At 35.1% G+C, this 25,842-nt stretch overlaps 6 protein-coding genes across 11 annotated transcripts; 3 read left to right on the top strand and 3 right to left on the bottom strand.

Moving 5' to 3' along the window:
• Positions 1-250: 250 nt before the first annotated feature.
• On the bottom strand, positions 251-2,685 carry CycA (cyclin A). The gene is made up of 5 exons (XM_088042743.1): positions 2,433-2,685; positions 1,922-2,380; positions 1,226-1,449; positions 971-1,175; positions 251-920 (listed from the first exon to the last, which is right to left on the bottom strand). Exons 1-5 carry the CDS (start codon positions 2,583-2,585, stop codon positions 618-620), a joined length of 1,344 nt encoding a protein of 447 aa, XP_087898869.1. The 5' UTR covers positions 2,586-2,685; the 3' UTR covers positions 251-617.
• A 239-nt stretch (positions 2,686-2,924) lies between these two features.
• Positions 2,925-4,124, top strand: LOC148169875 (exosome complex component RRP43-like). Of its 2 annotated transcripts, XM_088042745.1 has the most exons (6): positions 2,925-3,094; positions 3,143-3,317; positions 3,375-3,502; positions 3,551-3,669; positions 3,715-3,835; positions 3,885-4,124. In XM_088042745.1, the coding sequence occupies exons 1-6, from the start codon at positions 3,078-3,080 to the stop codon at positions 4,090-4,092; spliced, it is 768 nt and encodes a 255-aa protein (XP_087898871.1). In that variant the 5' UTR covers positions 2,925-3,077; the 3' UTR covers positions 4,093-4,124. The 2 variants fall into 2 exon arrangements, with proteins under 2 accessions (XP_087898871.1, XP_087898870.1); XM_088042744.1 differs by having other exon boundaries at positions 3,375-3,669.
• Positions 4,125-4,513: 389 nt separating this feature from the next.
• On the bottom strand, positions 4,514-11,079 carry Spt20 (transcription factor Spt20 homolog). Of its 4 annotated transcripts, XM_088042739.1 has the most exons (11): positions 10,949-11,079; positions 10,760-10,894; positions 10,418-10,534; positions 10,205-10,369; positions 9,785-10,153; positions 8,130-8,939; positions 7,906-8,085; positions 7,742-7,859; positions 6,224-7,204; positions 5,807-5,992; positions 4,514-5,628 (listed from the first exon to the last, which is right to left on the bottom strand). In XM_088042739.1, exons 3-11 carry the CDS (start codon positions 10,451-10,453, stop codon positions 5,471-5,473), a joined length of 3,003 nt encoding a protein of 1,000 aa, XP_087898865.1. In that variant the 5' UTR covers positions 10,454-10,534; positions 10,760-10,894; positions 10,949-11,079; the 3' UTR covers positions 4,514-5,470. The 4 variants fall into 4 exon arrangements, with proteins under 4 accessions (XP_087898865.1, XP_087898867.1, XP_087898866.1 ...); XM_088042741.1 differs by having other exon boundaries at positions 7,742-7,856; positions 10,760-11,079; XM_088042740.1 differs by having other exon boundaries at positions 8,133-8,939; positions 10,760-11,079.
• A 1,824-nt stretch (positions 11,080-12,903) lies between these two features.
• Positions 12,904-14,193, top strand: LOC148169873 (FGFR1 oncogene partner 2 homolog). Of its 2 annotated transcripts, none has more exons than XM_088043855.1 (3): positions 12,904-13,134; positions 13,198-13,723; positions 13,768-14,193. In XM_088043855.1, exons 2-3 carry the CDS (start codon positions 13,211-13,213, stop codon positions 13,858-13,860), a joined length of 606 nt encoding a protein of 201 aa, XP_087899981.1. In that variant the 5' UTR covers positions 12,904-13,134; positions 13,198-13,210; the 3' UTR covers positions 13,861-14,193. The 2 variants fall into 2 exon arrangements, with proteins under 2 accessions (XP_087899981.1, XP_087899980.1); XM_088043854.1 differs by having other exon boundaries at positions 12,904-13,139.
• Positions 13,946-14,729, bottom strand: Spase22-23 (Signal peptidase complex subunit Spase22-23). The gene is made up of 3 exons (XM_088043857.1): positions 14,499-14,729; positions 14,183-14,449; positions 13,946-14,134 (listed from the first exon to the last, which is right to left on the bottom strand). The coding sequence occupies exons 1-3, from the start codon at positions 14,639-14,641 to the stop codon at positions 14,005-14,007; spliced, it is 540 nt and encodes a 179-aa protein (XP_087899983.1). The 5' UTR covers positions 14,642-14,729; the 3' UTR covers positions 13,946-14,004.
• Positions 14,730-15,786: 1,057 nt separating this feature from the next.
• LOC148169871 (uncharacterized) lies at positions 15,787-16,590 on the top strand. The gene is made up of 4 exons (XM_088043817.1): positions 15,787-15,881; positions 15,932-16,123; positions 16,177-16,293; positions 16,344-16,590. Exons 1-4 carry the CDS (start codon positions 15,824-15,826, stop codon positions 16,508-16,510), a joined length of 534 nt encoding a protein of 177 aa, XP_087899943.1. The 5' UTR covers positions 15,787-15,823; the 3' UTR covers positions 16,511-16,590.
• The last annotated feature ends 9,252 nt before the right edge of the window (positions 16,591-25,842 follow it).

The raw sequence follows: 25,842 nt of genomic DNA, 5'->3' as shown, positions 1-25,842 counted from the left end.
TAAATATTTTTTACGTAATAACAAATTTTGCTGTAAAGGAAGACAAAAATTAATAAAGTAAATTCATAATAAGTCACCAAATGACTCACCATCTACCGGTCAGTAGACAAACTTCAGTAAATTGTAAACTGCGCGGCGCATTTGACCTTCTGCTCTAAACAAGTCGCATTTTTTCCTCTATCTTCGTTTGAAATTCTAAGTTTTCCCCAGCATCTACAAAAAACAGGAAATTGATTCACAACAAACGCAATTATAGTAGAAAAGTATTTATTAAACAAATGGGCAGTTAAGGCACATTACCGACCAAAATAAATTTGGCAAAAACTCGTCGACGCCTTTGTCCAAAAAACCAATTTGTGGTATTACATGCATGCAAACAAAAAAAGTTAGTTTGGAATATTCCAATTCTTCTAACTAATACTTAAAATAAATAACTGTACAAAATATTGGCTAAGACGCAACATTTGATAAAACGCATCAATTTTTAAACATTGTCGGATACATAAGACATATTATACGGTAAAAGTAATTCATAAAAAAACAACACAATTTAATATAAATTTCGAGCATAAAATAAAAATGGCCAAGTGGAGTCGTCTCTACACGGTAGAGCAGTCTTATTCGTAGATAATCATCTCTCGCCTGGGACTAACAGTGGAAACTTTCATGTACTTTCCAGACTTGTACTTGTCTTGAATGGCGTGTTGTGGGTGAGCAGGGGCTCTCAGAAACAAGTCGTACAAGAATTCAATGCAGGATTTTAGTTGTTTTAACGCGTATCCAGATTTTTGTTCAATAGTTGAGTCCCAAGCTTCTTCAAACAATGTGTGTCTGCTTAGAGCCAAAGCAGAGGAGGCTATAACTGATGGTAGAAACTGCAAATATGGCTCCACCTCCAAAAGTGCAATCTCACTTAAATACTACAAAAAAAAACATGTAAATCAGTGACAAAATATTACAAAGATTATACCATTGCTAAATACATAGTCTTCTCAGTTTGTTTAGTAGAAGTGCACAACGCTGTAATAAAACACAGCGGCGTGGGTACTGACAAATCAAACCCTAAAACTCTAAGAATGAGATGTTCCATTCTCAGCACTTGATGCTTATCGTAAGTATCATCGGTGATGTACACAAATTCTTTCACGTCCGGTGGAAGAATTTCTTCGTATTTACTGTAATTCAACGAATTAACGACTGCACGAAGAATGTTTATGCAACTTACGAAGCTATGAACATGGCAGCGGTGCCAACCAACTGCAATTTAGCCCTGACTACTGACATGTAGCTCAGAAAACGATCGATGAAATTTACCGCCAAGTAGAGAGTTTCGGTGTGCATTCTGTATTCTTCAGTGACCTCAACTAGCCAATCTACAAGGACCGCGCGCATGTTTTCGGTCACGTCGGGCTGTTTTACGATGTAGCCTGGTTTTGGCCTGTGTTGAAGCTGGAAAATAAATAATAACCTCGGTATTTTAACATACATGTAAATGCGATACGGTAGGTGTGCTAATTGGAGAATTTTGAGTTGGTTATAATGCGATTAAATAAAGAGCTCATTTGTTTCAAAGTTAATCTTCAGTTAGTAATTTCTGAAAATTGTGAGGGAAAAACTGGAAATGGGTCTGATGTCGGATTACATCTACAAACTATTTATGATATTTTCGGTTTGACTGCAATTTAAAGATAGAAAGACATAATAAGAAGCAGCTGCATATAAAGTAAAGAAAACAAGGCAAAGTTGGGCACAAACTTGGAAAAAATATAGAGATAAGTGAGAAAAACGCGGATATAACAGATTACAGACGCAATAAACGTGAAAGAACTAATGAGACCAGATAAACGCTTTTTACAAACTTTTTTCTGATACTCGTTTCACCTATTAACAGAACCAAAAACATTCAGAACTTATACAATACCTCATGTTCTCTCAAATAGGCGTAAATATCATCCCTGTACTCCTCCATCTCAAAGAAGATATCCCTAACATGAGCTCTCTTGAGAATAACCTCCTCAGCAAGTTGAGAATCATTCTCATCATTAACTTTCTCAATGCTCATAGGAGTTGCTGCTTTCCCATATTCATCAGTCTCAGCTATTGAAGCCTCCTCCTTCAACTTCCCAATGACCTTCTGTCTCTCAATTTCTGCCAATTCCGTCTTGGTAATAAACCTATCTTCAGCAGTTCCTTTGTAAACATTGCTCTTGCTGATCATTCGAAGTCTTTCATCAATACGCGCTTGTTGATCGTCGTCTTCATAAACCTTGAAAGCTTCAAACTGCGCCACAGGAACAACGACGTTTTTCCGGTTTTCGGTATTCTGAACATTCTTCGCACGTTCTTTCAACTGATTCGCCTTTTTCGACGGTTGCAAGACCTTGGGAATTCGAAAAAATGAGACAAAAACAATAAGAGTAAACGCGACTTACCGGTTTTTCTTTCGGAAACTGATTGACTTTGTTGTGATCGATTGCCCCCAGGATCGGCCGTTTTTGTTGAGCAGCCATTGCGTTATTCGATTGTTTTTGTCGTAAATCAGGCACTCTGTTTTCTTGATCTTTGCGAATTTTGATTGATGCCATTCCTTAACACGAGAAAAGTCCGAAATTTTTGTTTAAAACGAAGAAATGCACTGAGAACCCCAACTTTCGCGACAAACCCAAGCCACCCCTAACCGACAAAAACGACTGTTTTTAACGGCCGGAACAGAGAGTGCGGGAAATGAACAGCTGAGCCTCAATCGACGGTTGAATTGTCGAGAGCAGCCAATGGGAGGTGAGAATTGACGTGACGTCAGAGGCGGAAGGGATGACAGATTCACAGATTTAACGAAATTTCCAGGAGAATTAACCCATGGAAACACCAAAGGCACGAAAAAAGCGAAGATTTCGTTGTTAACACCAAATGAGTGATAATGACGTGTTAATTAACCCAATTGAACAGTAACTAATCCTGACTCTTTTCAAATTATTGACCAATCAGAGAGCTGGACTTACTTGTCAACAGTGTCATCTGTCAAAATAAACAACGTGTTTCCTATTTTGAAGTTAATTCAAATTAAATTTAATTACTTAATGTCGGAGCAATACAAGTAGACTTTGTCGTTGCACGTTCTTTTTAATTTAATTTCCAATTCCAGAATTCTCCACCCCGTGAAATACTACAGGGACTATTTAAACCATGGAATTCGCCCAGATGGGCGAGAATTCAACAAATACAGACCCATTGCGGTTAATTTAGGCTCAATTTCCACCGCCGATGGTTCCGCAATAGCCAAAGTCGGAAGAACCACCGTAGTCTGCGGTATTAAAGCTGTAAGAGTAACATAACCTAACTCTCTTAACTTGTCAACGAGCCCGAAAATCCCGCAGGAACTCTGTCAACCGAAGGCGGAAACAGCGAACGAAGGCTTTTTAATCCCTAATGTGGAACTCCCTCCTTTGTGTTCCCCGAAATTCCGACCGGGGCCCCCCACAGAACAAGCGCAAGTAGCGACACAGTTAGTTGCTGATATTTTAAAAAACGCACAATGTTTAGATTTGAAAAGTTTATGTATTTTTCCAGACAAATTAGCTTGGTGTCTGTACGCCGATTTAGTTTGTTTGGACTTGGATGGGGCTCTGATTGATGCTTGTTTGATCGCGCTCATGGCAGCACTCAAATCTGGTAAGAACCATGCATGGCAATAACGAGGCTGAATCTTAGTTTTAGCCACTTTACCAACAATCGAATATGATCCCGCTCTCGACAACAAACAGGCAAATTTGGAAGAGAGAAAACCTCTGAATATCACAAACGTGCCCAGTTGTACAACTTTTGCCAAGTTTGAAGAGTAAGTATACAATGGGATCCGTTTATGGAGTCTTGACCTTTTTTTACAGGAAACTCCTCATTGACCCGACTGTTAACGAGGAAGACTTGAGCATAGCCCAACTTACCATCGCGGTGAAACAGAACGAGCTCTGTTTCGTCCACAAGCCCGGGGGTACTCCCATCACAGACGAAGAACTATTAAAATGCATAGAGGACGCAAAAAATCGCGGTCTTGTGATCGAGGGTGTGATAGAAACGGCTCTGAAAAGTTCGTAATAAAGACTTATTTTTTATAAATGTATATCCTATATTATCAACTGAAATTTTTTTAACAGGTCATATTCCTTCACAGTACTTTTAACTGTGTGATCATTTAATTGCATCGTTAAATCATCACACGTTTTAAAAAATCTATTGTCTTTATTTCATATCGAAAAAAAACTGGAAAACCAAGAAAATCAACACTTTACATGTCAACGAGTATACATCATCGGTATCATCGGCCAAATATCTGTAACACGTGTTTAAATTTATTTACAAAAAATACGAAACATATGCAAATAATATACATTATTACAAAATACTACAGCTCACCACATATTATACAAACTTTTAAAGACTAAAGATGTTAGGATAGTTTTTACAAAGTATTTTACATTTTGTTTTAATATAATCTGATAAATTTGAACAAACATGAAACAAGATAAATACTGTATTTACAGTTTGAAATTAATTTGTTAATAGTAAGAAAATATCAGGTCAGAAATAAAAAAGGGGCAATGTTTAATTTACGTCGTAATGCCTGATATCTTAATACTACATGATGATGTAATAAATATGAATGTGAAAATACACAACCATTAATTGAGTAAAAAAAATATAACTACTTAAAACAATCATAAATTAGACTGGATAAATCTATTTACAAAAACCATATTTACAAAAAATGAAATTTACTCACGTCCAACAATATTGCTAATGCACTTAGTGATAATTTTATTTTCATAATCATGAAACTCGGCGCTCATAAATAAATAACAAAAAATTATACATTTATCTATTTTATGTACACAGATTTGCCTATTAAAAACTAAATGAAAGAAAACTGCAATGAACGCACAGAATTGTTGACCATCGGAGAACCAAAATTATTTGTACTGTTTTAATAAAAAAAGACGGCAGTAAAACGAATAGGCCTTGTCCCCACGTATTAAAAAAATCTAAGGAAATTGGTATAGGTCCACTTTTGGCACCATGTTTATTTTCAAGTAGGAACGACAATTGTGCAGTGTAATGCAGCAGATGAGATCAGCGAAATCTCTTTTTGTTTTAAACAAAAACACTCAAGCACTGAAATAAAAATTCAAACATTACACGTAATCCAGTACTATTTATTTTTCCATGCGGTCGTTACAACAGGAAATAAATAATAATACTGGTTTTGATCACAGAAATTGTGGGAAGAACTACAGAGGGTATAAATTAAGGATAAAGCAATGTGATGTTTGAGTTTTGACAATCAATAGCTCGAGTGCATTCAAAACCACACTCTATGCTCGGCAGTTTAGTTAGTAAAGTACTCATTAAAAACAAAGTATAAAAATAAAAACAAAACAGGAGAGACTAGTACGATAAATAATGTACAGAAAGTAGATTACTGTGGATCAGAAGTGTTGGATCTTCTTCTAATTTTTCCCGCGACGTTCGGCAGGTTCTTCTGCTGTTGATTCAAACACAGCTGTTGATACTGCTGGAACTGAGCTTGCTTTTGCAGACTTGTAATTGAAGCATTTGACGGCAGCGTTGCTGCATCTAAGAAAATTTACTTTCAAAGTTTCAAAAAAGAATATCACAGAAATTACTTAATTTATGACAGCAAAGCCAATTTCAAGGATCAAGCATGCATTAATTAATCAATTAATTCATTAGAATTTCTTGATAAAAACTGATCATTTTCTATTGAGATTTAATTGCAAATCTGTCAACTGACTTGAGTTCTGGGTTGCCATCTTCAGGGTAATTGGTGTTCTTTGGATATTTTGTTGCATCCTCGGCCGCTGTAAAGGGGTCACTAGCTGATACGATTGGCCGCCTTGAGTTAGCGACACTGACGTGGCGCCCTGAGCCCGGATATTCTGTTGGGATAAGCCCTTCACTCCCGAAGTGACTAACTGGGCTGAATTTAAAAGAAACGAAATTTTATTCAAACTCGGGCGAAATTTAGAAGTAGACGTACCGAAAGAGGAAGGAAAGTGGTGAAAATCGTTCAAAAAATAAGGAACTAGTCCACTTAGTTTTCGAACCATGTCAGAATATTCGGTTAGGGTTAGAAGCTGTTAGGAGTGTTAACAAAACATTTAACACCAAGCAATGAAACAAACTCCCCACAATAAAAGTGCATCCTTACCAATATTGGAGCTTCCAGCGTTGGCTAAGACCACCGTAGATGCCCCAACTCCGATCGAGTTGACTCCACTGTTCATATTCCCTGTCGTTTGCGTGATGGTATTCGCTGAAGTAGTCGACGTGGTAACTGGAAGTGACACCAATAAACTAGTCGGATGTCCCTGGATATTCCCCGTGGACGACACGTTCAACGACAAAGATATCGGTTGTGCAAATCCAGGCAATTGAACTTGGAGATTCTGCAGTCCGGAAATGCTTTGCAACTGCGAGAAGTTGATCGTGTTGGTATTCTGAGGCGGAGGACTCGATAAAGGTGACACAACAGTTGTGGCTTTAGGTGGCGACTGCACCATGTACTGCAATCCCGATTTCAAGCTCTGGATGAAATGCGTGGAATTCTGTGTACTCGTGCTCGTTCCCGACGAACCTGCCAGTTTTTCCAGAAGAAGAGTGTTGGTATTAGGGCCCACAATGTCGGGTCTGTCAGCAGCTGGAGTCCCGACTAAAAGGGCCGAAAGAGCCGATTTGTTATTATCACTAGAACTGTTTGTTATGATTTGTTGATTGACAACTTGCGGTTTAACCGGGACAGTCGTGTAATTCGTGTAATTCCCGCCACTGTTCACTGACGTTAACGTTATCGTTTGGCCTTGCGGTTGCGACAATTGTGAACTCAGTTCCGAAATGTTCATCCGGTTGTTATTGACGGCTATTAAGTTGCTGTGGTTAAACACACGCGCGTTTGCCACGTTAGAGAGAGTCATTTTACGAGCTAAAAGTTTTTGGTTAATAGTCTGCACTTGTTGCGGTAACAATGAGGAATTGTTTATTGCGTTCACCACTGCTGCACTTGCATCACTGTTGATATTGCTCGCGGGGGAGCTATTCAATAAGTTGATGATTGCGGTATTGCTTCGGTTTGTCGTCACTTTCTGCTGCTGCTGCTGCTGCTGCTGCTGTTGTTGCTGCTGCTTAGCGTTGGCTAAACGAAAATATTAAATACACTTGTAAGCACCTTTAAAATGTTTTGTTGTCCAAATTTCAACACCATAAATGTTTATAAATACAGTCTAAATGAATCTGTCACGCCCATTACCAGTCATGTTCAGGATACAAAAAATAATAGTTTTTTTCTATAGTTCTAGTTACAAATGATTACAGAAATGATACAAAAACATGCGCACTAACTATATTATGGCACCGTGAGCAAAAACGAGAAATGCGAGAACAGCAGGAGTTTTTTATTAACACTAATTACAAACCAAAACAATTTTGAAAGCACTTAAATTTTGACTTGTCCCCGATAGTTCCTTTTACACCGCGTCAAATTTGAACGAAACACCAAATCAAAACTGAAATTCTCAAAATGAACACTCAAAATTTTCTACTTTCTTCTACGAAATGGTGAGAGCTTCAAAAATCTCAAAATTCGACGTGACCTATTCTTTAGAATCCATGCAAATATGGAACAAAAAATTAAAAAAAATCAAAATTTACAATAAACTACCAATGTTTGTACCTGCTTGGAACTGTTGTTCCATGTTCATTAGCTTAGTAGCTAAAGCATTAATTTCTAATTCTTGATTGGAAACTTGCGACCCGGACTTGAGTTGAGTGCCCCCTTGTAGGTGGCTCTGCTGTAATGAAATGTTCAGTCTAGTTTCAAAAAAAGTGTGATTTTACCAAAATTGGAACATTTGAGGTATTCTGAATACTTTGATTTTGTTGCACTAAACTAATTCTAGAGCCGACCGTCCCGTTAACCAGTGGCGAAGTAACACACGACTGATTCTGCAACGTTTGACTGAGTTGAGTCAAATGTTGCTGGGCTAAATTGGTTTGAGCGGCATTCTGAGCTTGAATCTGAAACAAACCGTCATTCTGAGTTCTTGGGAGTCGTTGATAACTACCTGTGCTTGTGCCTGAGCCATAGCAACTCGTTCTTTGTACCCTGAGCTCAACCCATACCATATCCTGACAGATTTGCGCCCGCTTTCCGTGAAAATCTCCGTGAATTGATGAATATATCTATTTGCATTCGCCCGAGATCCTAGTGAAAACCTACAAGCCACGCCATTCCGTTCATTCTTCTTATGGTCCCTATCTAAGTAAAGCTCTCCTAAATATTCAGAATTCGACGGCCTTTGCAAAATGGACAATTTGATATGATAAACCCTCTGTTTTCCTTTCTCTTTCGACGGCATGTTCGTCTCAAGAACGTACTCTTCGATAAGTTGCGGTAAACAATCGCTCGTCTCTTTCGGACGCTGGTACGTCTTAAACTCATTAATGAACACCCCTTGCGAAGGAGGACCGATTGCTGGTGGATCAAGATTCGGTACAGGAATCGGTTTTATCTCCTCTTGAGTCTTTTTCGTTTTATTCACTCCAAGTGAATGTCCAGTCTTTGGTTTCGTCTTTGCTCTCGTCAAAAAGTCGTATAATTCTAAACCAGGCCTGTGCGTAAACTGGTCAAGTTTTCGTTTCCTGTTCACTGTTACTTGAGAGAATTTACGCGCCGCTCGCCGGAATCTGTGAGTGTTCCACATCTGGCGGTTATGGTTTATTCGCGATTGCAAGGTACTGACTGAATTGTCAGGATCTAGGCAAAGCGAAGGCTTATTTGCTAGTAAGATTTGGCTTTCTAATTGCTGGCGCTCTTCGGTACCCAAATCCACGCGGTCGTCCACCAAGTTGTTGATGTCAGCAAGAAGACTCTGCCGAAGAAACAAAAAATAAAAAAAATCCTAACGTGTGGCGAGGTTTATCTAACTGATTGCGCAATCTAATCAATAGCCTTAAATAGTTATGTAATCCATCAAAATATATTTCCAGGAACTAGACAGAAAATACACATTAAAAAAATACTTCTCTTATGTCATTGTCGTCTACTAAATGGTTGTTTTTATTGTTCTCACTTTGAATATTCGTTTTAATAACAATTTTCATAATTACTAATTTCAGAGTAAAGACAGAAAACGAAGATAGAAGATTTGAACGCACATTAGAGAGAACGAGAAAAATAAAAGTTGGGTTGCTATGTGACACGCAAAAAAGAATTAAAAACAATAAACAATAAACAAAAACAAAGTTAACATGCATCTCCGTTGAAACAATTATCAGTATTCTGAAAATGATGAGACTCTTTGATCGCCGATAAACTTTGAGGAAGAAGATAAATTATGCCACCACTATCAGAACATTACCCAAGTCAAACCCTTATCAATGTTTCAGAATAAACTTTTCCACGCACAAAATGCTTATTAATAGTTTGGAATCTAAAAAACGTGTATTTTAATGTAAATTTCATAGAAAAAACCGGGGAAAATGTATAACAGTAAATCGAAGCAACCGGAGGCCTTGGCTTTTTGTTCATGTTGGCAGCTCTGTGTGACAATCCAACATTAATTTAATTAATTTTAAGGAGGTTTGGCGACATGAGTGTATGAACAACTGGGGTCATGAGATCTAATACAAGTCACTATTTAACCCCAAGGTGTCAAATTGACACATCAAAGCGGCGCTACCAACCGATATCAAACTTGAAAGCCGCTCTTTTTACCTTGAGTGTAGGCCTGAGTAAAACATGATGAATATCACACTTGGAATCAGGATAAGATTGACGGTAATCCCTGACTTCAGCTATAATGCAACCACTATAAAAGAGAAAACTGTAATGAGTTTCCAGCAGTTCTATGAGGTATGGGGGAAGTTCTTCATTATCTATGTATCTAAGAAGTTCGTCCTCTTCATAAGGCCACTGTTTAGTTTCAATCATGTTGGCAGTATCATCCAAAACTTGGTTAGTTCTTGACACAGTTCTGAAAGCCAGGGAGTAACCTTTATTTCCAGGATACAGGTTTAGAATCAGTGTATTCAGTCTTTCTCTCGCTACAAGTTTTTCTAAAATGTGTGTATTTCTTTTCAAACCCTAAAAAAAGAGAGTTTATATTGAGGGAGTGGAGATATGGGAGTAACTTACTGCTCTATTCTCACTGTTGTCTTTAGCACATTCTTCCCTGTGCAATTCAAGGAATTTTGTGAATATACAGAAATTTTGTGAAGTGCAGTTGAGAGTTTCTGATGATTCCTGGTGGTGAAGCAGAGGCAAGGAGGACCGACTAGTCTTAATTTTCTTTATAGTTTGCTGTAGCGTTGAGGTTTAGATTTTAAGGTTAGCTAATTAGATACTTACTTCACCCTCCTCACATGCTCCCTCCAGGCTTTGCATCTTTGTGATAACTCAATATACACATCCAGAGTGCCACATTTTTGTTTCATACAATTGAGGAAACATTTGAAAGGAAATAATCTGGAAAAAATCGCACACATAAATGAAAGCGATCTGCGATATTGTCGTCATTAATCCAACGTTATAGCCATCATCAACTCAGATCCTAACACACAATTCCAATAAAATTCACGTTTGAAATGAATCTGACAAGTAGTTGAAACATGACATTTTGTAAAACTTTCAACCCTAAATTGTCTTTTTATAGGTCATCTTTGAAAAATACGCACAGTTCGAGTCATTTACCTGATTTTTGTTACGGGAGACATGTAAAACCATACTTCTTACATGTTGGAAACTTAGTTCTGCTGAGCACACTCATATCTTACGGTTTCAATAAGGCCGCAAGGGTAACCTAACCCCTATTGTCAATCAAAAAAACTGAAATGTACACAGGTCACATTAAAAAATATACTGTTTTTGACCAAAACAAACCACACGAAAAAGAAAAACGATTCTTTACAAGTATTTTAACAGCCGATTTCAGTATTTTCACAAAATTATAGAAAAACCCAGTTTACAAACATACTGGGTGCCCATTACGGACCTCTATCGGTTGTTTTTCAGTGACCAATTAGAAGCCGCGAAATTTACGCGGTAGAATTTAAATTCGCAACCAGTAGTTCTTGAGCTTGAAAGCAGGACAACATTAGTTTACCACATGAGGTCATTTAGACTGAGCAATTATAAAAACTAAAAAGCTGTGAAATCGAACTTAATTCTTAATTATTTCGTTTAAAGGTGTAATAAAAACAAATAGGTGTAATAAAAAACGCAGCTTGTCTTATTAAAATTGCAACTTCTTGTTTAATAAAAATAAACTTTTTTTCATACTGAATTTAACAGTCCTTATTCTGTCCAAACTTATTAAATAAGTGTCGTTTTTATCGGACAGAAAATTAGTGAATTGTATTCACATGTTTCATGTAGCAAGAAAACATGATTTTGCTGTTCTTTAAAGTTTAAAATGAGATGGCTAGTGTGCAAATAAAAATGTTAAATGTGTTTATAAAATGTTTTTTAGTTATTCTTAGATTAATTGTCATATTTTTTAGTCCAGTCTTTTATTAAACACGATTTTTCTAAAATTGTAGTGAAATAATTGTAATGCAACCAAAAATACACCACAACTTGACCTGCATGACTTGAAATGAATATTTCTTCTGTTTGCCAATGTGTCGGACTTTATATTAATAAATCAATTTCTACTGTACGATTGGAGCAAAAAATATTTCATTCATTGGTATTTCATTCAATAAAAATTGCGTTGTTGTTGTTTTATTTTTTTAACTAAATGTTAATGGCTCAAAACAAAATAAATTTGATATGGAATTTTGCTATAACTGTCTAATTCAAGTTTAGAAAATTTAAAAAACGTTATGAGAAATACAACAAAAGTAGATCAAAATTCGAAGATATAAGAGTAAGTTTTTGTGCTCCAAAATTATGAGAAAAATTAACTGATATTACAAATTCAGAAAGCTATTTTTAATTGAAATTATCTAACAGAATATTTGCTACCGTTGAAAAATTAACAAACCAACTTCCGGTACCCATATAAAGCTCTAGAATAAAACATTTATATTGATTTTATTTTGAAATTCGACTTCCAATTTATGTAGATTATTATTTTGAGTTAATTGTTTCTTTCAGTGGGTGTTGGATTCATTCTTCCATTGAGTGCTCCATTCTTACTAGAGCTGCAAAAATAAAACAACAAAATTAATTAATTTGCAGAATTACACACCTGTATAGTTTACTTCATTTGGAATTTGCCTCAGAAGTGCAAATCCACTTATAGGAAGATTACACGGTATTACAGAAAGCCTTTGCTTGCCAGCAATTATTAACTTTACCACCCTAGGGCCCCTTTCACAAGACACTTACAAATGCTGTTTATGTCGTTGGTGTCGGATACATTATTGAAATAATCTCACCTTTTTTATGAGCGAAATATTTTTTTTAAACGATTTTGCTCCATCTTTGTATTTTGTAAATGATTTAGCAAATACAAAAAAGTCCTCATGTGAAAGGGGGCTATTACCGGTGTACAATAATTTTCCATGATTAGAGAATTTATTGTATTTATTACGGCTGATTTCAATGAATTTAAAATAATATTTTAGGGACATATTTACCTCAAATTGATAAAAGAAGTCCTAGAAAGAACACAAGAATTAATTTAATAGAATATCAATTTATACAGGTCTCGTGCATTTAAACCGGCCGTAAAAAATTGTGAAAATGGATAATACGACATAAATATAAAAGAGTAATGTAAAATTTACCCATAAATAAAAAATTAAAACTAAACTATTTCACCTCTCCTACCATTCTATGGAAGTGGCTCAACCTTTTCATCTATGCGCCTTGTTGCAGTGGCTTCAATCTAGTGATTTCAACAAACTTCACTGCTTACGTTGGTACTGTAATAATTAATTCACTGCTTTGACACTTGACATTTCGTTTTCTAATTTATTTATTATTTGTCAATCTGTCAAGTCAATTTCCAATATTTGCAATAAATAAAAGTACCAGCAAAAAATAAATCGAACAAAAATGCCTAAGTATGTCAACTAAATTGTGTTAGTGTGTTTTTAAACGTGTTGTTTTATCTGTAGGTAAGGTTCGTTAACTCACTAGTTTCCATAAGATTTGAACCTGTTCTATACTTACCTTTTTAGTTATCTAGTAAATATGTCTCTCACAATTCAGCAGATAATTACCGATGCAAAGAGATTAGCAGGTCGCTTAAAAGAGCGAGATACTATAGCAGACACTTTGTTAAATGAAACTAATGCAATTACCAAAAAAATTGATGCAATGAAGCAGTTTCAAGAAGAAGTTGATCAGTTGAATGAAGTGGCCAACCAGAAGCCCCATTCCCAGCTCATAGCAAATATACAGAAAGAAAATAGACACTTAAGGGAGATCCAACAGGAGAATAGAGAATTGAGAGCAGCTTTAGAAGACTATCAGACTACTTTGGAGCATATTATGACCAAATATAGAGAGCATACCACTGAGGAGATTTACAGAACCAAATTGGATTTTAAATCTTTCCAGAACAAGCAGTATGATGAAATAATTAAGCAACAAGCTGAGAAAATACAGGAAATGGCTGCAGTCATGGAAAAAGCAGCAATGATAGATGAGAATCGAATGGTGTGCAATGAGGAAGTTATTGCAATGCTAAAAGCTGAAAATCAGGTAGTGGAAACAGAAGTATGGTAATTTCTGATTGTTTGTTTTAGGGATTAAGAGAAATGTTGGGTATTGCATTTAAACACGGATCACTAATCAACAAAATGGAAGATAAAACCATACAAACTGAAACTTCTAACTGAAATTTACTAAATTTTAACCAAGGTGTAATTTTTTGTTTTATTTATTTATGTGTTTATATACTTTTGCACAGTCATTAAAATAATATTCTGTAGAAGAATTTATTGGACAAGACTCCCCACAATCACAACAAATTTAATTACAAATTACATTCTAGAAGTGGTGTATTCCTCTGGAAACTTGAAGGAGTGCTGTCCATGAGCAAAAATATTCGGCAGCAAACCAGCGTTGGGAATTATATTCCAAGATAACGTCAAAGTTATATTTTTATTAGCCCTGCAATTAAACTGTAATGCTTGGTCTAGTTTCCTGTAATAAAGTCACCTTAAACCATTCCCATCATCCCAGAAATAGTACTTTGTGTTCAAGTTCTTAAAGTTAAGCACAGAGTTTTCTCCACGCAGGATAATCTTATCCCACAGAACCACCTGATTCAATTTATTATTCGGCGTCTCATACTCCGCTGTCAGGTACAAAAACAGCTGCTTAACGTTCCAGTTGAAGAGGTCAGTCAAGTTTGTTTGCAAATCAAACGTGAGAAATCCCAAGTCGTTTTTTTCCCTCGAAGCGCTGTAATCCGGGACGTTTTTTCTGTAATAAAAACGATAACTACAAAAACAGAGCGGATTTCGGTACTTACACAACAACTTTGACCGTATTCATTGCGGCATTTGTGCGATAATTCAAGAAAACTGTTGAAATAAAGCAAGCAAAAGTGAGACATGCTAAAACACTTAAAGCGTACGCCAAAATTGCGTTTCCTCGTTGTAAAACGGAATGCATGTTTTCGAAATACACGTAATCTAACCTAACAACGTCTGTCTGACACGTCAAGTGTCAAGTTGACGTGGGGGTAACTAAGCTGAGAACAAAAGTCCCTAGAGGTGGAAGAGTTGGTTAAACTGCGACTAGGTGGCGAGAGCGATGTTAAATTTAAATTAAAACGAGATGTTATTATGGATATATTATTATTACTATATACGCCTATGGCTACCTATCATGTTGCAGCTAATTCTTTCCTAAATCTAAAATTAAAAACCAAAACAAAATTTGTGCCTTTTTAGCAAAGACAGAAGTTTTCTTTTATAAACGATCAAACCCTGTTCGGATAAACTTTTTATAACAATTTCATTGTTAGACATCACATTTTTAACAGTTAACAATATTCTGTATCAAAAAAAGGACAAAAAGTGCTTTATTCCAAGTTTTTGAAGCTTTTTGAAGTACCATTTCTTGGCTTTATGGAAAATTTTTCAATGTTGCAACATTGTAAAGCTTTTAGTATTAGTTGCTTAGTTACGGAAACTGCCGATTGTAAAATTTTATTAGAAAGGGTTGAGCAGCATTGCCAAGTTGTTCCTTTGAAAAAAATTTCACATTGTGAAAAGAGTGGATTTTAAATTAATTTTGCTTTGATTTCTGAGATGGTTTAACTGAAAAGGACACGGTGCTTCCATAATGGGCGCCATTTTTTTATCACCCTGTAGAGCTCTTAGTATTAGTTGCTTAGTTACGGATACTGCCGAATGTAAAATTTTGTCAGAAAGGTTGAGCAGCGTTGCTAATTTTTTTCTTTGAAAAAAAAGTATTATAAAAACAAATAGGTTTAAATAATTTTGCTTTGAGTTCTGAGATGGTTTAACAGAAAAGGACACTTATGGGGACCTTTTATTCATCACCCTGTATAATTAAAATTGAGCAAAACATGTAAATTAATGATTTTTTTTCTTTTAAAGAAAAACTATTTCTATAATTCACTTGTTTAATGACCTACGTATTTATAATTGGATTGCATGAAATTCGCAAGTTATCTTGAAACGTCTTGATTACAAAGAATCCGTGAATCAGTTGTCGTTATCTTAATTATCAGTTTCCTTCGATCACTATCAATATTTTTGATAGTACCCCTTTATTTATCTAATCTGAAGCATTTCGTCAATCTCTGCCTTCATTTCTAAACACACAATGAAGTTTTTAGCAACTTTGGTTATTGCCTTGGCTTCGTTCTTCATCCTCGTTTTCTGTAAGATTTTTTTTTTATTCACTACATATCTTCTGATTTTTTTCTTTTAGCTCAAACAACTGATTTAGCGCCGACACTCGCACCTGATGGACAATTACCAGATGATTGGTCATATTGTTTTGAATTCACTTGGGTCGGCCCAGCTTATGATAACTATACTCGGTTTAACAGGACTTGTGCAGATTACTTAGATGAGACGAGAGCTAAAGGTGTTCCGTGTAGTCCACCGATTGTGATAACAAGTAAAATATGCTGAGATTTCAAACGGATTTGTTTTTATCATGAGGTTTTTTAGTTGATGGAACACCTCCGGATATTGATTACCTCTTTGACAATCACAGGGCGAGTGTTCTATGTAAGAGAACCCCCGGTCAAGTTTGTGCGAGTTACACTTATAGATTCAATGGAATTGGTAATCTACCTACCAACAAAAATTAAATTAAATAACAGGAGTAATTTTAGTCACTAATTCAACATACATGTGCACCAAAGTCAACGAAGTGGGAGGAAGTGCCATCACCTCAGGGTGTTACAAGCAAAAGATGGATAGCTACGACGTGGAGTTGTGCGTTTGTCAATCCAATAAAGGGGTGTTCAAGCCCTGCAATGGGAGACTTGTAGATTACTAACGTTCCCTCGTTGTTATTAATTTATTAATTTATGTATTTCTGTCTAAGCGTTTGAGTAAACTGATTTCGTTTTAAAAGAACTTTTCTCGCCCAACCACGCAAAAGGAAAGCCGGCTTATAAACCCAATCAGTCGTGTGAGTAGTTCCCTTTAGAAATCATGCTTTTTGATATTCCATGATAAGCGTGGAAGCTCTTTACCCCAGGGAGTAAGGCCACCCCTTCAAAACCGCGGTTGCGAGCACAAACCCTAGGAAAGACCACAGAAATACTGCTCTTTTATTTTGCAAAATGCGCCCGCGAGACTCAAGTTTTAATGGACGAAGAACCACTATGAATAACAAAATAAGATAATATAATTTTCTCTTTTTATTGCTTTGATACATTCTGTGAGCAACTTTCCGATGTGAGTTGTCATTTATACATGCAATTTTAGCACTTTACCGCAGATTTAATTTTATTTTTGTTCTCTGACTCGCTGTGTTAGGCGAGGAGAAAATGTTCGGGAAAACCGCAGAGTTAGGAAGATAAATAACGCAATTTTGCTTCAACATGAGATTATTTGAAACACAATTTCCAAATATTTATTGCGCTTTGATTAAAATAGATTCGTGTAGTCGTAGAAACAATCTACACTACATGTAGGTATTTTACTATTTAAAATAGAACAATTAAAACAATTTAATACGAAATAGTTTTAATCCTACTCAATAACGTTGAATTAAATTATTCATGTCTATTGTTTCGCCGTTAGCTCAAAATACTTTTCAATTAGCTCATTATTTATTTTCAGCTTTCAGAGTAAAATGCGATAAAACAGTCAAATTAGAAGACATCATCAAAATTTGAACACTTGGGTAACAATTAAGAAACGTTATTAAAAATTAAAAAGGTATTTCAAAGCTCTCGAAAACTGTGCCTCTGATAATCATCAGGTTCTGTATTATTAAATTCGCTGTGGTTTTCCTAATAAAACGTTGAAAGTTGTTTTAATCCCCATTTTTCTTGAAATTATTTGCGACGAGCTTAATTATTAAAATTAAAAGTGGGCTTTTATTTGGCGTTCCAAACTCGATTTAGATAAACCGAAACGAACAAATAACTAAATTAATTGCATGCGTTTTGCAGAATGATTTATTTTTGGATTAAAAAGCAGCGAGCAAAAATCATAAAGCGCTAAAATATATCTCACTTTGTATTTCGAATTTATTAGAAAACAATAGAAAATTCGTAGTTAAATCTTATAATAAATAGCAATCATAGTATACGAAGGGAGAAAAGACATTTTTTTGGTCCGAGTAATATTATTTTAAATAAAAAGCAAGAAAGCAAAGTTGAGGTAAGCTAGAGAAGCTGCAAGGACTAGATATCGTCATTTACGATTGTTGTATAAACATTTCTGACCTTAAACCAATAAAACACTTTTATTTTTAATGTATATATGACATGTGTTTCCATTATTACTAAATATTAATACATTTTATTTCCAAACACCAAATTTCGTCAAAAAATGCTGACGCGCCTTTCGATAGCAATGCTACATCATCAAAGCAGAGCGATGATTAAGCTCTGATGATGGTAAGTATATAGCATTGCTATCGAAACGCGCGTCAGCATTTTTTGACGAAATTTGGTGTTTGGGAATAAAATGTATTTTTGATAATATTTGTCGACACCAAAAATTGATCTAATAAATTTCTTTGAGTAAATATTTAGTTTAATATAGGCAACTCAAAATACGCTCTCTTTATCTACTTGTAGTAGAGAAATTTAATTTTATAGTTCGGAAAAAGTATACTGAAAGATTTTATTTAATTTATGCGCTATGATCTTAAAACTCCGTTTTTAAGCTTTCTTCGACTTTTTATCTTCTGAAATTATAACTGCAGTTTCGTGCCCCGTTTATTTACTTTATAGTTCATAACATAACTATTCATGTACATCAGTTTTGGCCCTTAAATCCACTTGGAAGTTACTAACACCGACGAATTAATACTTGTTGACAACACGTAATTGTCAGATTTGCGGAAAATTAGTGATTACGGGCTATTAACTGTTATAATATTGCGTAAATACAGCTAATAAATTAACCGGTAGTTTAACGGGATTGGGTTGAGTTTTTTTTGGATAATTAGCAATACATTTTCGCAGCTTTGCGTCACGTTCTTGATGAAATTATTAGTTTTCACCTACACGGGGTAACATGAGACTAATGCTCATTGTCACGCATTCTTGACAAGATTACTCACTCAAGATGGTATCATTTTGTTTCATTTGTAAAAGTGCTCAATTATTCATCATATTCAAGATTAAACCGATTTTTTCATCCACAACTTTGTGATTGCTTTTTTCAATTCCTGGCTTCCATATATTTTAATTAGTGCTAGCCTCAGCAAGATTTATAAGGAAACACGCGCTCCGACAATGATAGTAATATCGACTGAAAGCTCATAATAAAAGAAATAATCACGAAAAAGCGGATTTCGTCCGACTTTGCGAACAAATCAAAGTAGTACGTGAGAGAAACGAAGAGGAAGACGGTTAGTTGATTATTTTTGGAGTTTCCGGCAGACGAGTCCAGCTTTTGGGTTTACTTGTTGAGCCTCCTTTGTTCGGTTTTTTCTTGCAGGAAAAGGCGGACATTGTTAGTTCCCCAGGTCAAATTCGTTCATTAGAAGGAAGTCGCTAGATGTAACATGGCAGGACACGTTGTCGACACCTCACTTGGCATTCAAGCAGGAGAGCACGACTCCCATAAAATCCAAGGAAGCACGAGTAATGAGGTTCTGGCGTTTCCTATCTACTGCTGTCATCCATGTTCTAATTGAAATTTCTGTCGATATATGATACAGACTTTTATTGCGAAAGTTTAATTCCAGGATTTGCTCCAAGTTGGACAGTTGGTGGCAATTGACAAAAATGGAAAATACGTCCTTTTCAGGTTCGTTCTCGCCATGATCTAGATGATAATAATTTCACGCTCCCTCGGCGCGGTCTGGGGCGTCTGCTTCACCTGCTTATTGTTTTAAACCACCCCTCCAGGTATTATTCTTAACTTATTTAAGAACTTTGTTCTTCTCTTGCTTTTAAGAAATACTAAAATAGCAATATTATGAGTCTCACAACAAAGGAACTAATTATTTCCTCCACATTACAAAATATGTTCAAAACACTATTTTTCGTTTAGAGCTCCCCGAGCTGTCTCAAGCTCCACTGTTGTTTAGACTCTTTCATTAATTAAAAAATGTTCTCACTTGGTTAGTCAAGTTTTCTGTTAATTCTAATTATAAAAAAACAGTTTTTCAGGAGCTAATTCGATATAATTGTTATGCAAATTAACGCTTCCAGTGGCTTGTCTAATTGCACATTGGGGGGGCAATTGCGCCGATCCACTTAATTAATTTTTTTTAAAGACACAACAAGGGTGCAAAGAAATTATAAATTTTATTACTTTGTCATAATTATACTTAATTTAAAGTCATCCTGGTAACTAATTAAGATTTAATTATGTTTCACGAGGCTAAATTAGAGGATCTTGACAAAGATGATAAAAAATTTAAACCGATGCCGTCTAACAAAAACATTTTTCGCCTCATTAAAGGAAGCAATATCAACCAAATCGGCTTTGCTTTCAATCTTCGCAAAATTAGAGAACAAAGTACGTTGTGCTGAAAGGATTCTACAAAAACATTTTCCCGTTTAAATCTATTTCGTTAATAATCGAGGCCTCAAATGAATACAACACATCGTTGAATTTGCATGTACGTGCTCTAATTTGTAAGGAAATTGCCAGCTTAATAGTGGTGTTAGTCCATTTTAAGAGAGACGCTCAGGAATTTGCACTTGGATCGGGCTGTCTGTTATCAGACGACGACGTCAATTGTAAGCCGGTCATATTGTCCGTGAGGAAAATAATAAGACAGTGTAGAAGAGATAGGGCGAGAATTGTCCTAATATTGCCCGTCACCCTGATGAAAATGGTCATTTTCCAAGGATCGCATCTTAGGAAAATGGGCCAACGTACCGAAACTAATCTAAATGTGGAAATTGATGGGACGGATAGACATTCGCATTTATATAACTACTTGGATTATCTCTTGATGGTTCTGTTTACTTTCTGATGCCGCGTGAAAGAGGGTTATTAAGGCCAAAATTGGTCAAGAATTACAAAGGTTGGGGCGCTATTATATAAATTTAACGGGCCAAATCGAGACAAAATTCTCCCGGAAGTTGGTTAATGGAACCGCCGCACTACCTCGTCTAGTTTCTAGCACTGGGAGTTTGATTTCTAAAATTTTGATTTTATACTCCCAGTAATTACAAAAGCTTGCTGCAATTTTCAGCTAGCATTACGTAAAAATAGCGGATTTTAGAGCCACAGGAACATTAGCTTTATGTGCTCATTCCTGTTGAATTAAGAATTTTATTACCGGTGATGGCCTGTAACCATTTTAATTACACTAAGGTAAAACAGTTTCTAATAAAAATATGCAGTAAACTCTTGCCCCTAAATTCCGCTTAATAAAACTGAAACGGAAGCATGCTAGTTGCGCTTTAATAAAACTCGCGGAATTTACGACAATCGAAGATTAAAAAAATTCTTTATCTCACCCACAAAGAGCAGTTTGATGATTTAATGATCTCTAATTTAAGAAGTTATTAATTTCTAGTGTGAAGTGACTTTTGTTTAAAATAACTAATTTAGGAACGATTAAAATTTCGGGTCGTCGACAAACGCGACGCTCTTACATTTTCTGCAAATCAAAAATTTAATTTTTTCGAAAACAAGTTTTGTCACTAACTAGGTGGCCCTCGGAATTCTGTTGATCTCGCTTCTTTCGTGAACCTCGATTTTACGTGGCGTTGGATTATAATTGAAGATAGCTTATTTATTAGATCCACAGAATTCCGAGGACCACCTATTTAACAGTATTTAGTCATTTAACATTTAGAAAAGGAAATTTTAAGATTCGATTCTTGAAACTTTGTTAGAAAGAATTAGACATAGCAAAATGTAAATTTTCCTGATAATTTAAAAATGAAAAAAAGAATAAAAAGTTTAACAGAAAATAAATTAAAGAACCAACGGGCTTCGCTATTAAAAATTTACTACGCAGAAAATTCATAACTGATGTCTGTGCCTTTCGTGGTTTCTAAGTCCATTGTAAATTCTATTACATACAATGAAAGTAGAAAAAATATAAGACACACGGTGTAGTTTCTCATTTTGGCATCACGTCATAGCAAGAAAAAAAGATAACAGAATCTCGCAAATTTATATAAATTGGTGAGTTTCTAGGAATAATTTCGTTAATTCGCAAATAAACATTGCATTTCAATATCCTTTATAATTAGAATTATTATACATACAGGATTTTTGGGATTTTCGCTGCCAAATTTAAAACAGGCATACCGAAAAATGGTCCAGTCAAAAAACTTTATAACATTTTGAAATTTGAGCAATAATTTATAAATGAGCTGCAATAATTTAAATTTTTGGGCCCATTGTTTGAGAACAACCTGCTTGTTTAAATTTATTGATTTATAAATTAGTAATCACCAGGTGTTTAATGCTTCTCAAAAATGACATACATCCGAGTTCCCCTGTTTTCTTCGTTGATTGTCTTGTGATTTTGTCAAGCTTTCCCTGATTTTCTTGTGATTTCGTCTAACATCAGCTAATTTTATTTTGATGTCGTCTAACTCCTGATTTTCAAGTAATATTCTCTGATTTTCTAATGATTGCCCCAGATATCTTAATAATTTTTCCTTATTGGTATATTGATGAGAGGTTAATACTTTTTAAAAATGGTATACACTTAACTTCTTATTTCCTCGCTATTTTCCCCTGATTTCCTTTTGATTTCCACTAACTTTTCCTAATTTCCTTGTAATTTCGTTTGATTTTTCCCTGACTTCCTATAGATTGCTCCTGATGTTCTAATGATTTTCCAGTGATTTTGTCTAACTTTCTTTGATTTATTTTTATTTCGTCTAAGTTTCCCTGATTTCTTAACGAATTCCTCTGATTCATAGTGATTTCCTAATACTGATACACTAATTTTCGGGAAAGTTAATCCCAAAGGTTAATATTTTTTTAAAATAGCATACACCCTTGAGTTCTTTGTGTTTTCTTCTAACTTCCTCGAATTTTCTTGTAATTTTGTCCAAATTTTCCAGTGATTTCGTCTTACTTTCTTTGTTTTTTTTTCATTTCGTCCAAGTTTCCCTGATTTCGTAACAAATTCTTCTGATTCATAATGATTTCCTAAGACTGATACACTGATTTTTCGGGAAGGTTAATTCTAGAAAATAATATTTTTTTCCTTGTGTTCTCGTCTAACTTTCTCGGATTTTCTTGTAATTTCGTCCAAATTTCCCTGATTTCCTTGTGATTTCGTCTGAATTTTTCTGATTTCCTAGTAATGTCCTCTTATTTCCTGTTGATTGACCTCTGATGTTCTAATATTTTTCCCTGATTTTTTAGTGATTTCGTCTAACTACCCCTGATTTTCTAATTATTTCCTCTGATTTCCTATTGGTTGCCCCTTATGTTTTAATGATTTCAACTGATTTTCAAGTGATTTCCTATTGATTTTCCTGATTTCTTCGTAATTTTTTAAGAGTAATACACCGATTTTCCAGGGAGGTTAACCTCTCGGGTATTAATAAGCAGATCCGCTGTTTGCAAAAAAGGTTTATTTGCGTTCTTTTTTGAACTCTCGCAATCACACAATAATACATTCTCAGTTTATGAAGAAAGACTGCTGTTGATAATTTTTGTGAGTTTTTTGACTACAGCTCAATTCATGGAATTCCACACTTACCTTCCGAAACATTCTTTTTTTACCCTAATAGGGACCTAAAAAACTCCCAAACATGCATGAAAAATCGTATTTTTTTGTAAATTGAGAGTACGGTTTCGTAATTAATTAATGTCAAATTATGAATTTTGCAGAGCTCAGATTTATTTTAATAAGAGGCGTTTCTCTCGAGAAAAAGAAACCGCTACCGTATATTATATTTTATGCATTTAAATATTGAAGGGTTCTGATTTTTTTGTTAAACTACAATAAAACGAACAGGATGTCCGGTCCCAATCTTCAGAGATTTCTAATTCTTCATTCCTTGTGGATTTATTGTTCTCTTCGAATTCATATTTATTTATCGGTTCATTCGTAGTAAACATTATTTTATCCAATCTTTATCTCCGCTTGAACAGTTGTCGGCATGACTTTATGGCTTAACTGGAGTACTCACTACACAATAGTACCGAATACCAGATTTTGTTATCGAAAAACATCAGTAAAATGTGCCACTCGGCTATCCCTGTCTGATGGTCGTTTTTTTCTGGTGAAAAAGGTTATGAAGTGGATGATGGTCATAAATAATAAAACTAACTTACGTGCAGTGATGGTTTACTTCTTTTGTATAATAAGTACCCCAATTAATCATACACACTTGCATTTTTAGTCTCTCTAATATCTAGTTACTGCTTTAGAACGATTAAAAGTCGGTCGAGTCGTAAATGGTACTTACGTTTTGGGATATTTATGATGAACGGTTCGTTTTTTTTTTGTTAAACTACAATAAAACGACCATCAGGACGTCCCGTCGCATTCTTTATATAGGTTTCGCATTCTTAATCCCTTTTTAATTTATTGTTTTCTTCGAGTTCATATTTGTTTATCGCGACTATCGTTGTGTGATGGTCGTTTTTTTTAGTTGTGTGAAGGGAAATGGGGTAATGTCAATACATGTCATAAATAATAAAATTAAAAATCAAGTAGTGTCAAGTTACTTTGTGAAGTACCACAATTAAGAAGCCATACGCACTTGCATCCCTCTAATATCTATTGCCTTACAACGATTAAAAATTGACCGAGTCGTAATGGTCACCAAAATTTAAATTCGTCGCATCAATTTGATTTATCTGTTTAACTTTTGTTAACTCTAATAAGTAGTATCCTTTTTACGTCTGCCTTGACTTTCGATAAATCTGTTTGATGATATTTAGTCGGAATTGATACTTTGAAAAAAATGGACTGTTACATGATATTGAAAGTTAAGCAATGTTGCATAGTAAATATTAAAATTAAGCGCCGAACAGTCTCTATTCTTTGTAAATTTATTGTTCTTTTCGAGTTGTTTATCCGTTCATTCATTATTATACAATCAGAACAGAATAAGTTAGGATTTATTTGTAGATATGTTTTTTTTAAACGTCCGTACCAAAATCACACGCTTGCAATAAAATTTCCATCGGTAATGTTTCGAAAAATATCCCAATATGCGAAAAATTAATGAGAAATTGTATTGTTTCGATACGGTACAGTTTCGGGAGATAATAGAGTACGACTTTGTTGTAGTAGGTCGGGAATGGATTAAAATTTAGAAAAACGAAATTATTAAACGTTGGTTTAGATACCACTTCAGATGGTTTAGATACCACCGAGAAAAGAGGTAAAAAATACTGGTCATAATACTCGGGCAGTATTTGAAGCTCCGCTGTCAAATTACAGTTACAGCAGGAACCAAATAGTGATTTTATGGCTTAATTGCAGTACTCACTATACAAAAGCATTAAACCGGTAAATTAGCAGATTCTTAAATTTTCTTATTTTTTACTCCTTTTGTGTATTGAGTTTCCGCAATTAAGCCTTACACACTTGCATTTTTAGTCTCTCTAATATCTACTGCCGTCGACCGATTGATTCAAAATCGACCGAGTTGTAATAAAATTCGATACTCGTCGCGTCCATTTCATTTATCTGTTGCACTTTTGCATAAGTATCCTTAAAAATAGCCTGTTAGATACTTGGTATTTATGCAAATTTTGTATACAGAGTATCAAGAAATGTTTGTCCATCAAATGATGATCTGGGATTAAACAATGAATTCACGCTTGTAAAGAACATTCTTCCAGATTTTCAAGTGTAAGTTACGCATACATACCCAAAACACACCTTGATGGTCAAATAGATCCTGTATTAAAAATAAGCCGAACTCAATTAATAAATCAATTTCCCCTAATGTTTTCTTCGTTGTTCGGACCGATTTAAATAAGTGCCGAGACAAAAAAAAACGGCTACCGTACATGTTGTGTGTACAAAAAAATCAGACCCTTTTCTGAAATGTTTACTGCATCTTTATGACTCTCTCGACTTAATGGTTATGGTTTTGTCCCCACGAAACCGACGTACGGCGATGATCCAGAAAACACAGGACTCGTACCCAGAGTTTTAAAAATTTATTTCTCGAAAACCAAACGGCCGAAGAGGACGAAAACCGGCCAGTTTGTTAGTTTGGAAACTTGTCGATTTTTGGAGCGCGG

Source organism: Gnatocerus cornutus, chromosome 8 (assembly GCF_029298725.1).
Source record: "Gnatocerus cornutus isolate USDA-ARS CGAHR chromosome 8, icGnaCorn1.1, whole genome shotgun sequence".
Classification (NCBI taxonomy): domain Eukaryota; kingdom Metazoa; phylum Arthropoda; class Insecta; order Coleoptera; family Tenebrionidae; genus Gnatocerus; species Gnatocerus cornutus.
This window is presented reverse-complemented; position numbering and strand designations above follow the sequence as displayed.

Excerpts from the sequence above, each read along its gene's own strand:
- CycA (XM_088042743.1), bottom strand. The coding sequence starts at position 2,585 with ATGGCATCAATCAAAATTCGCAAAGATCAAGAAAACAGAGTGCCTGAT. Across the intron at positions 1,450-1,921 it reads CCTATTTGAGAGAACATGAG|CTTCAACACAGGCCAAAACC; the intron begins GTATTGTATAAG and ends TTTATTTTCCAG. Across the intron at positions 1,176-1,225 it reads GCTGCCATGTTCATAGCTTC|TAAATACGAAGAAATTCTTC; the intron begins GTAAGTTGCATA and ends GTTGAATTACAG.
- LOC148169875 (XM_088042744.1), top strand. Across the intron at positions 3,318-3,374 it reads TAGTCTGCGGTATTAAAGCT|GAACTCTGTCAACCGAAGGC; the intron begins GTAAGAGTAACA and ends AAAATCCCGCAG. Across the intron at positions 3,836-3,884 it reads ACTTTTGCCAAGTTTGAAGA|GAAACTCCTCATTGACCCGA; the intron begins GTAAGTATACAA and ends CTTTTTTTACAG.
- Spt20 (XM_088042739.1), bottom strand. The coding sequence starts at position 10,453 with ATGCAAAGCCTGGAGGGAGCATGTGAGGAGGGTGAA. Across the intron at positions 10,154-10,204 it reads ACAACAGTGAGAATAGAGCA|GGTTTGAAAAGAAATACACA; the intron begins GTAAGTTACTCC and ends CTCTTTTTTTAG. Across the intron at positions 7,205-7,741 it reads GGAACAACAGTTCCAAGCAG|CCAACGCTAAGCAGCAGCAA; the intron begins GTACAAACATTG and ends ATTTTCGTTTAG.
- LOC148169873 (XM_088043855.1), top strand. The coding sequence starts at position 13,211 with ATGTCTCTCACAATTCAGCAGATAATTACCGATGCAAAGAGATTAGCA. Across the intron at positions 13,724-13,767 it reads TGCTAAAAGCTGAAAATCAG|GGATTAAGAGAAATGTTGGG; the intron begins GTAGTGGAAACA and ends TGTTTGTTTTAG.
- Spase22-23 (XM_088043857.1), bottom strand. The coding sequence starts at position 14,641 with ATGCATTCCGTTTTACAACGAGGAAACGCAATTTTGGCGTACGCTTTA. Across the intron at positions 14,450-14,498 it reads AATACGGTCAAAGTTGTTGT|AAAAAACGTCCCGGATTACA; the intron begins GTAAGTACCGAA and ends TTTTTATTACAG. Across the intron at positions 14,135-14,182 it reads GATGATGGGAATGGTTTAAG|GGCTAATAAAAATATAACTT; the intron begins GTGACTTTATTA and ends GTTTAATTGCAG.
- LOC148169871 (XM_088043817.1), top strand. The coding sequence starts at position 15,824 with ATGAAGTTTTTAGCAACTTTGGTTATTGCCTTGGCTTCGTTCTTCATC. Across the intron at positions 15,882-15,931 it reads GTTCTTCATCCTCGTTTTCT|CTCAAACAACTGATTTAGCG; the intron begins GTAAGATTTTTT and ends TTTTTCTTTTAG. Across the intron at positions 16,294-16,343 it reads TTATAGATTCAATGGAATTG|TCACTAATTCAACATACATG; the intron begins GTAATCTACCTA and ends GAGTAATTTTAG.